The 14,942-nt window shown below is 37.9% G+C and overlaps 1 protein-coding gene across 1 annotated transcript in view; it reads right to left on the bottom strand.

The window, feature by feature from the left end:
• The window catches only part of svep1 (sushi, von Willebrand factor type A, EGF and pentraxin domain containing 1), a 63,566-nt gene that overhangs the window by 35,748 nt on the left and 12,876 nt on the right, over positions 1-14,942 (bottom strand). Inside the window, 2 exon segments of the mRNA XM_058782397.1 lie at positions 9,864-10,040; positions 12,567-12,822. Of these exon segments, the coding sequence (XP_058638380.1) occupies positions 9,864-10,040; positions 12,567-12,822 (433 nt within the window).

The raw sequence follows: 14,942 nt of genomic DNA on the forward strand, positions 1-14,942 counted from the left end.
GACGGCTGGAATTCCCCAGCATCCAACAGCTGATGAAGTCATTGAGATGGGTGGTGAAACATCTTCATTGGAAAGTCGAATTGCTTGCAAATACATTCTAGCAGACATTTTGCACTGACCTGGTTTAATGAAAGTGTTCACAGACATACAGCTAATGCTGTATTTTGTCACATTCAGTACACTTTAGTGCATAAAATATATTACATTGCCTGCTAAATTACATCAAACGAACTAAACTGAAAACCACCTAATTACACTGTGGAAAGCTTCTGGTTAAAGTATCTTACAGTAAAGCAACAGTTCATAAAAGTTTAAGCTAATGTCTGAACTGTTAGCACAACTGTAAAAAGCCAATGCAACTATAACATTATCCCATAATGATAAAACTTGATGAAACTTTAGTTTTTCATATCTTTATGTTATTTGAAGCAGCTGAAAATGCACCTTTATCAACTACACAGCCTACACAACCACCAAGACACAAAAATACAAAAATTCAGCATTTACATTTCTAATAAACCTGGCATTGTACTCTGTGACAAATTGCTTATGTCTCTCTATTGTAAGTTGCTTCAGATAAAAGCCAAATGCATTCATGTAATGTAAATGTTAACGTTGTGATATTCTCTAATGTCTTTTTAAAAGTTCCTTTTAAAATATTCCAAAGTCAACATCTAACATATGAACATTAGCATGTGTTTAATGGTGAATGTGTAGCTCTGTTATATATCAGGTTCTGTCAGGATAAGCTCTTTGATAATCACGTGGTAGAAACTGGAACCTTTAGCTATTTTTACAGTTTTTTTTTAATAAGAAGTTCACAAGTTCAGCGGCTAAGTCCAGTATTGGTGTTAATTTGGATTGCTTTTGGGTGTCTGCATGTCTCATAACTCTGAGGCAATGAGTTAAAACCCTCATCCTTCCGGAAACCCACAATAAAGGCAAAGGGGGAGGGGGGGGGGGGCTTCAACCCAACAGATGGACAAGAACTTACAGTCCAAAGAAAGGATGTGAGTAAGAAGAGAGAGAGAACTAGGAAGGGGAATGAGGAGGTTTACAGTGCTAGCATGCTTTTAGCATGTCAGATGGTTGAAGGTTGACTTATTTTAAAGTCAAACCCAACTGAAGCAATATCTATTTTTTGACAATGGAAATGCTTTCATGTAGCATAAACCGTTTGGCGGTTAAAACTAGGCCTACAGCCAAATGCATCTAGCTCATACAAAAGATATTTATCATAATTTACATGTCTAAAGATATTTGAAAACCAAAGTGAATAGACACTGGCTAATTCTAGAGTTCAACCACATTACAGGCCCCACTAGAATTATACTGAACATAGAATAAACAACTTCATCACGCTATGTTGGGCTTCTTGTAAAAGACACTTTAAAACACTCACTGTATTCTAAAAGCAGGACTGCATGTCACAAAACAGTTTGTAGATGCAATTTAGATTTAAAAAAATAATACAAATTCTTACACCAGCTTTTAAAAATATTTAGAAAATTATCCTACCTTAACCCAATTGTGTGCATATGATGTTAGATTTTGTTAATAAACAACAATCCACATCTGCAAACCGCAGGATGCAACAGATGCACCTTATAAACTATTGTAAATAACCTTTGTAAATGACATCACCATTCAGGCTACCATTGGTACACCACATTCTCCTGTTTTCAGCCACAAAAATTTCACTCTGCATGTTTATGTGGATTTCATCCTTTCCCCTTTGTTCTGGGTTTAAACATGAGGTCAACCTCAAATGCAATTGTTATGCTTTGCGTCATTGTGACAAAAGATTTCCTGTTTCCATCTCAGCTCAGATCTGGATTCTGGAAAAGTGTAATCGTTGTACATAAATGTCACTCAAGCTGTTAATCAAAGCTGCTGATAAAACAACGATTGTTGGAGTACATTTTATATGATAACACTAGGCTATTTAAATACTATGACACTTTCACGTCTAATTCAATGTGTTATATTGAATTAGATATATGTATCATATGTGTATATATCATATATCATATGTTATATGTAAAATTTCCAAAATAAATTCAAAAACTTCAATTTTGGCTACTTTTGAATGGCAATCAATGGTGAAAGACACCATAGCACCATAGCTCTAGTCTAGCATCAACCAGCAAAACAAGGGCAGGACCACATTAAGTTTTACATTTTTTCCATATTCTTTTTTTTTTTTTTTTTACAAGTGCTCCATCTTTCTCTGTTGTAGGTTAACATGTGGCAAAGGGTATTAGGTTCAGTAGCAAAGATGCCTATTTGCAGTGAGTGATAGCATGTTCTTTACAGAGAGTTCTGAGGGGAGGCTCCTAAAAGCATATGCTCTGATGGACAGACATGAAGGGGGACAGGATGCAACACTCACACTCAACCTACAAGCACAATTGATTAATTCACACTAAAAAGGCCACTGCTATATGAAGGAAGGCAGGAAATAATGACATGACAGCTGTTGGGAGAGGTGAAGAGGGAGAAACATAGTGAAGCTGACAGAAAACAAAGTAATAGGTCATAAAGAGAGAGAAAAATAGGGTTGTTTAAAGGCCTTGTCTTTCAGAGAAGGCCTTTAAAGCCAAACCAGGTATCATAAAACATTTCCAATGACATTTTTAAGTGCAGTGAAGGAGAAATGGAGGGCAGAATAACCATTACAGCATCCCGATCCGACGTGACACTCGCAGGTCATTCTCAAGAATGGAATGAGAGCAAAATTAAACAGGTCTGTTCGGCCAGCATGGGGTAGTCGTTTTACACAACACATACTGTAAATCTGTTTTTATAACTGGATACACTGACACAGTGAGCTACTCTGTAATTGGCAAGGGGGCAATAAGAGAGATGGGGGAGGAATGCTTGCAAGGTTCGTTAGGTTCAGCTACTGACTCTTTTCACAAGATCCCATTTGTCACCCCCACCTGCTGGTGGCCCTAATTGCAGCCAGTTTACAGTCAACACACACACACGATTCCTAACAAGCAAATTTACTGTCATGCACACGCCTCTCGCATGCACAAGTGTCTATTTATGACCCAAAGTAACAGTTACTTTACAAGATCACAGTTTCTACAACCTATAAACTTGCCTCCTTTTTTCCAAAGGCATTAATCAACACAGTTTACCACACAGTGGCAGGCTGAGGAATTCTTAATTTGTCACTGACGAACTAAGCTGTTCCAGATAGGAGCCACTGACCTCAGACCAGCAGTCACTTCCAATATTTAACTATTACTCATCGCCACTGAAAGCGCCAAACGGATGCGAGGTCAGCATAACAACGCAATGTCTCAATGACCAAGAGACCTCATTTAGAAATCTTCACATGCCTGTCTTCCTGGAACTAATATCTTCACTTTAATCTGATCTAGTTTAAAATACTGAGGTGAATCCAATTGACTCTGAACCTTTCTGTCCCTTGAGATTCAGAGGCATCTGCTGTTTTGGGCCAAAACAATCCAGGAGCAGAGCACACCAGGAGTTGAGCAACAATCTGCTTTTATCTGGAAAAGGACATTTTTTGAGTATCTTCATTAGAAGTACATAAGAAGTCTTGTACTGTACATGCACAAATCATACATATACAGTAATGTAAACCAGTCATTTTCATAACCACAGTTATATAAGCTGATAATATTGTTGAATGGCAGCTACACTGGACTTGTCCTAATGGTGCTTGCTGCGGTATAATTTCTCATACAGCAATTATATTTGTTTTAAACTATCCCCTAAGTCTTAATATCCAACTTTGGTGCATAATTTATACCAAAACATCTGTGCTATGGACAGTTTGTTAAGGTATACTATTAACTTTCTAAGTGATCACAGTTATGACTTTTGTTTGATAACAAAACAAAACCTTGACAAGCCATTTGTGCTCTAAATGTGAAAGACTTATCAAATAAGACTACAAAACCACCATAAAAACCACTCGCAACAAACACTCTAGCATCATGGCAGTGTGTCTTACATGGGTACATGGGCTTTACCAATATGTGCAATAGACTATATTAAATAACCAGATGATGCTGTAATGTCAACAGTACAGGTCTAGCACGAAATCGGCAGCCTAGAACAGGCTGATGAAACACTGATGAAACAGTCCAGTCCAGCTAGGATTAAGAAGGATGACTTCATACAAAACAGAGTTCAAACTATGAAAAATCTAATTACGAATCAAATGAAAACAGCTGACAAGTATAATGTAATTAATATAAAATACTCTATATAAACATGAGGAACAAACACTCAAGAGCAGAAAAGTGGTTGGGGTTTGAGACAAAGTCATCAGTTTCACACTTTATTGAACATAGAGCACTTGGAATGATAAAACTACACTAAAACTTTTTTCCAGATTGTTTGATGAAGCTTAGGTTGGCTCTGCACTGCAGCAGAAATAAAATGTCCCTGAAGCCAAACATGCATTACAGCATCTCTTCTGACTTCATTGCTGGCTCTTAAGATATCAAGGAAGGTAGGAAACCATTTTCATTGTGAAATAAAGATGGAAAAAATAAGACAAAAGACAGGAATTGGCCATGTGGCATGGTGGTTTGGACAGTAAAGAGGCATGAAAAATGAAGAATAAGAGGAAGAAAATGTTGAGACCTGGGAGAGCTCTGAACCCTTCACCTTGGATTTGTCAAACGGAATGTTCATCTTTTGTCTGATGTGTGGTATGGAAGAGATTAGAGAGAGAAAAAAAGGAGGAGATACAAAGAAGATGAAAAAGGATAAGAAACAGCTCAAGTACACAAAACAGACAAGACTTCAACCTGCATCTCCCACATAAGCACCACAGCTCAATGGCCACATAAACACTTCCAACCCAATCAAAAAGTTTACAAAGGAGGGATGAAACTGCACTACTCAGCCGAATATCCATGCATAGTGAATCCATTTACTTGTGCAATATACTGAAAACATGGTTATACATCAATGTTACAAAAGACTTCTATTTCAAATAAATGCTGTTCTTTTGAACTTTCTATTCATCAAAAATCCACAAAAATATTAGCAAGTGTTTTTAACACTGATTTTTATTGAGCACCAAATGAGAATATTACTTACAAAAATCATGTGATACTGAAGACTGGAGGATTGGCTGCTAAAAATGTAAGCTTTGCCATCACAGGAATATTATATTAGGCTACATATACTAAATACGAAGATGTCTACAGCTGTAGAGCTGGAAGGATTGTGCTTGGGAAATACTAGAATCAAGAGTTGGAGACGTATTGGGTTTCAGACTTGGAGAGGTATTAGACTGTAGAGTTGTTTACTGGAAGTCTGCCTGTCACCATGTCTGATAAATGTCTTCACTCTCACTGCGGCCCTCCAATCTTCCCATCTAATATATCATATGTACTGACGCGTCTCTTGGTTTAAAACCAAATGCATGTTATTGCGCGCAAAACACACGTGCACAAAAGCATGCACAATAATATGCATACATATGCACAGACAAAGCATCACATTCTGCTTTACAGGAACTAAATGTAGCGAGAGTACATTTTTATTGACTCTAGAGACCATATGGGGGGTATTATTGGTCACAGGGTTGCGGGGGGGGGTGAAAAGGAGGGGAAAGAGACAGACACAGAGGGAGCAGAAGGAGGTCAAACACACAAAAAAAAACACAATTGCAACATTTCCTCACTCAGTACCTAGCCAACATTTCCCAGATTCCTTTTATTTTTTTCAGGGATAGATTTATGTTTGTCTAGGGGCTTACATGTGGAATCTAGGGTGTTCTGCTGAAGGTAAATATTTATGAGCCCCGATTTGAGGAAATAAAACAGTGTCTCTTCCTCAACTATCCTTGACCTCTGACCTCTGACATCTGACAACCGGTCCCTGTCACACACCAGCTCAGATGTTTTATGGTGTCTGATGTATTACACTGGCCAGGTTATCCCAGAATGTGACACTGGATAAAATGTCAGGTCATTATATCACCACTGGAATGCTAAAGTCAAACAAAACCCAACACAGATCTTCACAAATGGTGTCACTCGTCTTTTCTCTGTACTCGTTCATCCACATCACCTATGTTTTACATGCAAGCAATAATAGCAGGAGGTCAGTTCAGATGAAATGGCCTTTAGTCTTGTTATTAAGCATTTACATTTATGCATTTAGCAGACGCTTTTATCCAAAGCGACTTACATTGCATTCAAGTTACAGTTTTTACATTTTATCAGCTCTTGCTTTCCCTGGGAATTGAACCCATGATCTTGGCGTTGCTAGCGCCATGCTCTACTATTTGAGCTACAGGAAAGCACCATTTAGACATCAGGACAATGCACGTTTGCAGGCTTTCCAGGAAATTCTGATGATACTCAGGGTAACTTTCTTTTTAAAATCCCTACAGATCAACAAAAGATTAAAATTTGACCTGTAGGAACAAACTTGATCCAGGCTATAACTTTTCTGCGCACAGAAGCAAAGCAACACGTCTGGAAAAACACTGCTATTATCTGTGACTGAAAAGAATGACCTTATCAGGGTCAGCTTTTTGTCCTTTTGCTTTTTATTATATGATTTATTGCAGTCATTATTACAACAGTCCCCAGATCGGACACAAGAAACCCTGGCCTTCATTTTGTTTTTCCGGTGGCTTCCATAAAGTGAGCCAGCCACCTCTGGGCTACTATGAGTTTGCATTCTGTCATTAATTACAGCATTCTGCTGCTAATTATCAGTCAGACAGAAATTAATTGTGAGGAATGCTATCACCATGACAACATCTGATTGTGATTCGCAATTGAGTTCATGGCCTTCCTTATCACATCCAAAATAAACAGGACAATGGTGAAACACAATAAAACAGAGGACGACAAAATCTGCTCAGTCTCTTTTGCAAACTTTTCTGCCCTTTCAAACTATAACTTACTCCACATCAGACAATGACCAGTTATGACTATTATACATCATGTCAAATATGCCAACTACTTACAACCGCAGCAACCTCAAGAAAATCTTTTTATAGGAAAGACAGAAATTTCTTAAAGTAAATTCATAAAAAGTTCAAAAAAGCTTCTTTAAAACAATTGTTGAACAAAGAATTTCTCAAATATTTTCTTAAAAAACATCTTTTTCTTTTCTTATGAAGAGAATAACAGACTTTGGTGTTATTTGACTGTATGGAGGTTCTTGCCAAAGATTCGCTGATCAACTCAAAGAAAAACAATTGGCAGGCAGTGTTTTTGTGCTGCCTGGGTTACAGTAATAATCATGTTAAGCATACACACTATTTCCATTGTGAATGGCTGGATGAGACTCAGTGTTGCATTTTATAGCATGCTGTGTATTTTAAATAGTCGTTTTTAATGTTGCATTTCACTTTTGTTTTTGACGCGATCAACCCGAGATCGAACCCGCCTTTTGTCAAACTTTTTTTCTCCCTTTTCAAATCTCATATCACATCAGAAAGGCATTTATTTTCACTAAAAATGAAGGAAATCAAAAAGTTGAAAATAAAGTATCGGGTAGGGTTACGGTAGGTGTACGGAGGGTTTTATTGTCCCAGTAAGGTGGCATCCATTTAATAATTTGAATTAAAATTATAATTTACACTCAATACGTTATAATTGCGTACTGTTATATAATGTACTACAATACTGAGGTGCAGATAATTGCCACTATTTGCAATAAGTAGTATAAATAGCAGAAAACCTTGCTATTTTAACAGTGTAAATAGAATCCATTGCTATTTGTACTTAGTGTAAATAGCATCCATCGCTATTTGCACTTATAGTGTAAATAGCCACTGCCAAAATTGTATTCCTAAGATGGTTTCTTGAATCTGACCTCAGTTCCTCAGCACAGACTATTTTTTTTCATGTATTATTAACATTTCAACATTGACTAGTTTGTGGTGAGGTAGGTTGATTAAGCTATGGTAGCTTTGAAAAATCTAATCATTTAGAGAACACTTTTAGTCAAAGACATTTGTGAATTTAAAATAAGATTTATAATAGACTTCAAGGCGTTTATACATGACTTCTCATGGGTATTAAGTGTCTCTGCAGAGAAAAAGAAAGAAATACTACTACAAAGCGACAAAGTGTGAAAGCAAGTGTGCAATAATAACATCTGTCGGAGGTTAGCTTTCCATCACATGAACTCTGCAGTTCACCCCGTGTTTGTACATCTAACACTTTCCTACCACCTCATTCCTCAGTTTAATTAGTCAGTCTGATTATTTTAGAACTGTCTCAATATGAGCTCATTTTTACCACGGCATGAAAAATAGCTTTAATAGAACCACAATTCATGAACGTAAACACAAATTGATCTTAATTCAAATGAAGCATTGCTTTTTCTTCAAGCAGTTTTATGAGATGAACAAAAAGTAGGGTTGCCAGATTAAAATGAAGTTAAGTAAGCTGCAAAAAAGTGTTGACACAGCATATTATGTGGTATTTTGCAGTGCACAAAGAGATGATTGTGAATGTTTTAAATCATGTTTATGGGTTTGTTATGAAAGCAAAATGAGAGTTAAAGCACCACTTTGGCATCACGCTTCAATGTCCCATCTATTTGTAAGCTGTTTTCTTTGTCACTATGGATATTTGGTGGAAGTGTTTCTTTTACTTCATTTCAGGAGAGGAATTGGCTTTCAGATCACATTTCAGCCTTAAACATCCCTGAGCAAATTTATCGAGTAATAAACTGGACTTGTCTCTAGGAACTCCATCCATTTCTTTAAAGGGGTCATATGATGTTGCTAAAAAGAACTTTATTTTGTGTATTTGGTGTAATACAATGTGTTTACATGGTTCGAGGTTTAAAAAACACATTATTTTCCACATACTGTACATTATTGTTGCTCCACTATGCTCCGCCTTTCTGAAATGCATCGATTTTTACAAAGCTTATAGTTCTGAGATGCGAGGTGTGCTCTGATTGGCCAGCTATCCAGTGCGTTGTGATTGGCCGAATACCTCAAGCGTGTGATACCATGTCACGACAAGAGTAAAACAATAAAACCCACTATAAACGATTCATTACTTATATAAGGACATAATTACTGATTATAATGACTCATACGGTCTTTTTACACGTTGCGCCACGCTGCGTAAACACAACAACATGTCTGCATTTGTGATCGTAGAAACGCCAAACAAGCAATACTCTACACTGCCCAAAACTCGTGTTTGAATGGTCAGTAGCAAATTCTTTAAATATCGAAACGTACTTACAGGCTGTGAGTCAGAAGCACCAGACTGTCCTTGCGACGCAGGAATCACCCCACTTTATAGTGTTCACAGCCACTCATAGTGTTCACATTGTAGGTTACTCTCTACCAGGTTCAGAAAATAGTCCTCCGTAAAATGCGCTGCACACACTCGAATATTTGCATTGTACTGTTCTGGAACAGTGTTGTAAATACAACTTAACCACTGATTTCTGGTCGTGTACTCATTTGGAAGGCCAGACAAAGTACTTTCGCTTTCACAACTAAACACACAGCATCTCCACGACATGGCGGCGGCAACAACAATACTACAGCGAGAACAAAAGTCACGCCTTCTTTCTTTGCGTATACGTTTGGGCGGTGTTATGCAAATCTTCCCACACCGTGACGTAGACATGTGGGGGCATGTTTGAATGAGCCGTTTTAGGAAGGCGTGGCAGAGTCTTAACTTTTATAAAGAATATCTCTTTGGGTTTGAGACTTTAATCTTTGCAACTTTTCAAACCCATCTTATATATGCACAAACAGCTTGTAACACACCAAAAACAAAGGAAAACATGAAATCGCATCATATGACGTCTTTAAAACTTTTGAACTGAAATGGAAAACTCAAAATTTGCACACAGGCCACAACCCTTACCTGTGCACTCATGTTGAAGTCCTTTTCCGTAGTATCCTTTCTCACACACACAATCGTACTGTCCTGTGTGTGTACCACATTTACAGCTGGCCATTATGTCACAACAGTCCTTTCTCTCTTCGCACAATGATGAACAATGGGCAAGATCCTCCTGAATATAACTTCCAGTTGGAAGATCTGGAAGAGAAAATGGCAATGAATATCAGACTTTGCACTTTTCTCTGATGCAAAAGAAAATAATTTTGGCCTCATAATTCATCTATTTCTTCATGTCTAACTAAACTCCAAGAGGCTCTGGAAAAGTGAGCATGTGTGTTTCAGTATTGGCATCTTCTGCATAACTAACAATAAAAACCTTGGCTTTGGCAGGACCATTTTGTCTCCCTAAATACAAACAAATGCATTGCTCCAGATGTTGGCATACACAGACAGGCTACGCAAGCTGAAGGAGTCTGCACTATCTTGGACAAAGGATATGACAGACATGATATCACAATGGGAGGCGAGAACAAACGATGCCACAGCTTTAATCAGGCCTTCCCTTGCCCAAAGCCAATGATTGATCTGTTGCTATCCAGAGGGCTTCTTTGTTTTATATCTCTCTGGGTTTAGCGTAGGTGGGTGATGTCATTGTGAAGAAAGGGGTCTTTTGAGTTCATGTGGCTGATTGAGTTCAGAGCTCTGATAAGAAGAATCTGCTATAGCCAGACAGCCAAAGGAAATAATAACACTGAATTATTTTTGTACCAGTTTTCTTTTACGCTGGGATTAACAGGGGCTCATATTTGTCAGGCTCAGGAAAAATGAGCTGGATTGGCCTTTGATTTCCCTTTACAAACATTCACCATGGTAACCATAGTTTCTGTTAAAATATCACAGCAAATGCAATTACAGTAAAACAGCTTGGAATTAGTCACCACCGACATCAAAATAAAGTTTGTTATGCTGTTATCTATGGTATTTAGAGGAAACTATGGTTACCACAGCAAATTTTAGTAAAGCTTGGGTTTATATGAAGAAATACATGAGAGTTCTGCATCGTACTTTATATATACATATACCTTTTAACAATACATTTTTGGTTAAGGCCTTTTTAAACTCCACTTAAAGTCCAACTTTAGCTCTTGTTTACGTAATATTTAACACCACGTTTTTTGGCAGGGTTTTTTAGCACTACTTTTAATAGATGTGCCAAAGTATTAAAGTGTGAAACCAAGCAGTGCTAAAATGTTCCTGTGAGTTGTATAGCAACAGAAAACCGGGAATAATCTTTTACTAACCTAATTATTTTTATACAGTCCAGAAACTTTGACGCTGTTTAGTATACATCCCCGAGAGAAACAGTTAACATGTCGAATAGTGACAGCAAACGCCATTCATTCATTCATTCATTAAAAAAAAAAAACATTAAAGGTGCCATAGAATGCATTGATACAATATTTTAAATTGTTCTCTGATATTTACATAGAAGGTATGTGGCTTAGGTAAGGGCAGAAAATCTCCAGAAACGGTTTTACATATCCATTTAAAATCCTAGGATTTGTCCATAGAATGAAATGGTCTGTTATTACCTTATTTGGAAGGGTCACGAATAATAATGTTGAACTCTGCTCTGATTGGCTGTTTCACAGTGTGGCTCATTTCAGTAGCTCACACAGCAGGAAGGAAACACAGGGAAAATATATATTTCAATACTGTCTCCTGCAGTTATATCGTTGGGTAATTATACTGTATATAAAATGCGGGCATCAGGGAGAGCTATTAATATGCGGGGCATCGAAAAGATCAGATGCTTATCAGTGGTGCTCAGGATCTGTAAATCATTCGCCATCATCCTCAGTCATCTCTCCTTACTCTGTTTATGTGGTAAGTGAAATCTTATGTACTGTAATGTAACAGGCTACCGCTAGCAGCTAACCATTTCCCTTTAGTGGCTGACGTTATTTTATTAGAAGGTGTTATTTGCTTTCCGTGCCTTTCTGAATACAGACACCAACCCATCCCTGCACATCACATCCCCTGCACAGCCTGGAACATAACATTTATTTCCATTTATCTGCCATTTTTGCTGTTGTCCTCACTTGTTTCTTCACAATACCTGCAGAACTTCTGATGATTCGGATGTGCAGGTTCGGCTGGCGGCTGGCCTAGAACATGGGTGGGTGGGTATATGCAAATGTTGGGGGTAAATATTGGTGATCCCGTCTTATGTTCTGATTCTCCTGTTTTTCAGTGGTCTTTTGCATTCACAAGATTTACATAAGAAGGAGGAAACAATGGTGTTTTTGAGGCTCAGAGTATGTCATTTCTATGTACAAAACTCTTATTATTCAACTATGCCAAGGTAAATACAGTTTTCCATTCTATGGCACCTTTAAAACAAAATAAATCCAGTGGAAATTTGGGACATTTCCAAACTAATAATGTCAGGCTAGTAAAGCAGAGCTACCGATATCCGGGTTGCGTACTGGTCACTGGCTATAATTGTCCAATTAATATATCTGCCTCATAAATATGCAAATAAGAACTTTCGCAAATCGTTTGCAACAGGAAATCTACTGTAGTATGTGAACGACTAGTTAGATTAATTATCAACCATGAAGTAGCTAGTCTAAATATGAACAAAGTGAATCATGAAACAAGACAGAAAGATATAAGAATAATGATGACCCAACAAAAGCTCATTCTGTAGCCTGCTCTCACCTTCGTGAAGGGCGCGTCGAGCCAGCGCTTCAAACTCAGCGAAGTTGTGCACCAAGTAGCAGTGCTGATCCTTGGGGTGCGAGGCCATGTCGTGTAGCTCGCGGATGTTTCCCTGCCAGATGCCCAGCGTGAAAATCTCCACGCCTCTCTCCCTCAGCGCTGCCGCCACCGGCCGCGGGTCTCCGCCGTTTGAGTAACCGTCGGTGATGAGGAAGATAGCCTTCGTGGCGTTCTCACGCGACTGCCTCAGAATTTGCTGTGAGTTAAAAACAGTACATGAAATACTGAACCGTAATTGAATTGAATGTATTGTGTCTAATGTGTCTAAATTTATCAAAGAAATCTTAGGGGCGCATCAGGTACTCGCAGACAAAACTATGTGTGCGCCAGAGAGTTTACAAAATGTCAAAATTGAGTATTTTGAATACAAAATTAAAAAGAAATCCACATCTAGGCACTCGCATAGGTATCAAAGTAAAAAGCCTTTATTCAAGGCTTTTTACTTTGTTAACTAGCCTATAAGGCTTTTTACTTTGTTAACTATGTGAGTGCCTAGATGTGGATTTTTTTTGTATTTTACAACAGGATCCACTTTTCATTTGTGTCTAAATTTATTTCGAAATAATCAAAGTACTGAAAAGGATAGTAATTTAATGTCTATAGCCTACTATAGGCCTAATAAAACACCCATATAAATCAAAGTATTACCTGCCAGATTAGGCTACTATAAATGATTTATGATTTTTACTTTATCTTGATAGCCTAATTCAGTATGGATGGCACTTGGATGGCTGGATACATTTTGTTTATTTAGGCAACACTTTAATAATTTCATGAGTAAGTTACAAATGCTTAAAAATGTGAATTTATTTGTGTGAAGAACAGATTGAAATTTTCCGTTGACTTAAACTCCGTTAAACTCATGAACGGCATTTTTAGCATAAAGCAACTTTCAGTCTAGCTATTGTATGGCTTCAGAAGAACATAATACACAAGGTGTAGCCTAAGGACCATTTTTGTGATACTTTTATGATGCCGTTATCATTTTGACTACGATCAGGTTGCTTTTGCAGAAAAACAAGTAGTTGTACTGAGCAAAATTTTGGAGTGGGATAGTAGAATATGATTTAAGTTCAATAGAAAAGTAGATGATGACAGATTTTTATTTTTCCTATTCCTTAACCAGCACCTCTTATACATCCAAAAATCCCCTATTGTAATAATGCTTCAAAAATAATGACATCTTTCTCCCTGGAACACACAGTTGACATTACAAAACCACCAAAATAGCAGAAAATGACTCCTCTCCTCTCCTCTGATTGTCTCGTTGGCAAACATAGCTACATTTTACACTCACGTGCATGCACATTTGTTTACAAGACTTTTTATGTCTAAACATGCGTAATTAAGAGGCTTGGTTGAGGAACAGAGAAAATCTCTTCATTTTCTCTAAGGGCGCTCTAAGTGGAGCACAATTTACTGTCTTATTGCTTCAGACACAGAGAGAGGAGGGGGTTGTGAAAGTCAATGGACAAGGCCAATTCAAGGACTGGTAGAAAACAGAGCAGCTTTTCTCTTTATTGTCTAATTGGCTGCAGTTCAAGCATCTCAGACAGGAACAATAATTACAAAGCCTGGAGCCTGACTTCCAATTACACACACATAGGGATACAAGCACACACCTCAAATCTGGAATCTCCAATGCATTGGTGCTTTTCACTGTGTCTTCCTCTCTCTCTAACACACACAGACCCAGACACAAATATACAGATGCTGCTGGTTGTCACCACAGTGATGTCACTGTGGTGGGGCCCTATGGGAGTTGGCCCACAGGCTAAAACAGGGTGTGATTGTGGGCATTTATGGGGTGGCAGCTCAAAGACACTGAAGGCGTAAGGGGTTTTAGATATGAGTCAGAGGTGGTCATGGTATACAAACATGTCTGCACATTATTAGAGCAGGGTAGACAACTGTCGGAGATCACAGAAATAGGAGAAAGAAAACAGCTACTGACGCACTGAGATGTGAAATTTGACATGGTTATTAGCAACCACATATACTGTGTTCGCACCCACAGAATTACACACTACTGTAGTCACTCCTACACATTATAAACCCACTTGATTTTTATACACAAACCGACACATCTCGTCCCCCATCAAAGCAGTAGTGGTTAATCGCTCACATTAGTGGCTAATTTAATTAGTTCACTTAAAAGGTAGTTTGTGACAAAACAAACTTTACAAGTAATTCAGGCAATCACAACATTATGGGTGTATAAACGGCTGTTTGTTTCACTCCTAGTGACAAAATCTGCATCGTTCCTTTTTTATTAGTTTGCACATGTGATGGTTACTTGAGTTTAGGCAGCCTATA

The sequence above is a fragment of the Onychostoma macrolepis genome, chromosome 07 (assembly GCF_012432095.1).
Source record: "Onychostoma macrolepis isolate SWU-2019 chromosome 07, ASM1243209v1, whole genome shotgun sequence".
Taxonomy (NCBI): domain Eukaryota; kingdom Metazoa; phylum Chordata; class Actinopteri; order Cypriniformes; family Cyprinidae; genus Onychostoma; species Onychostoma macrolepis.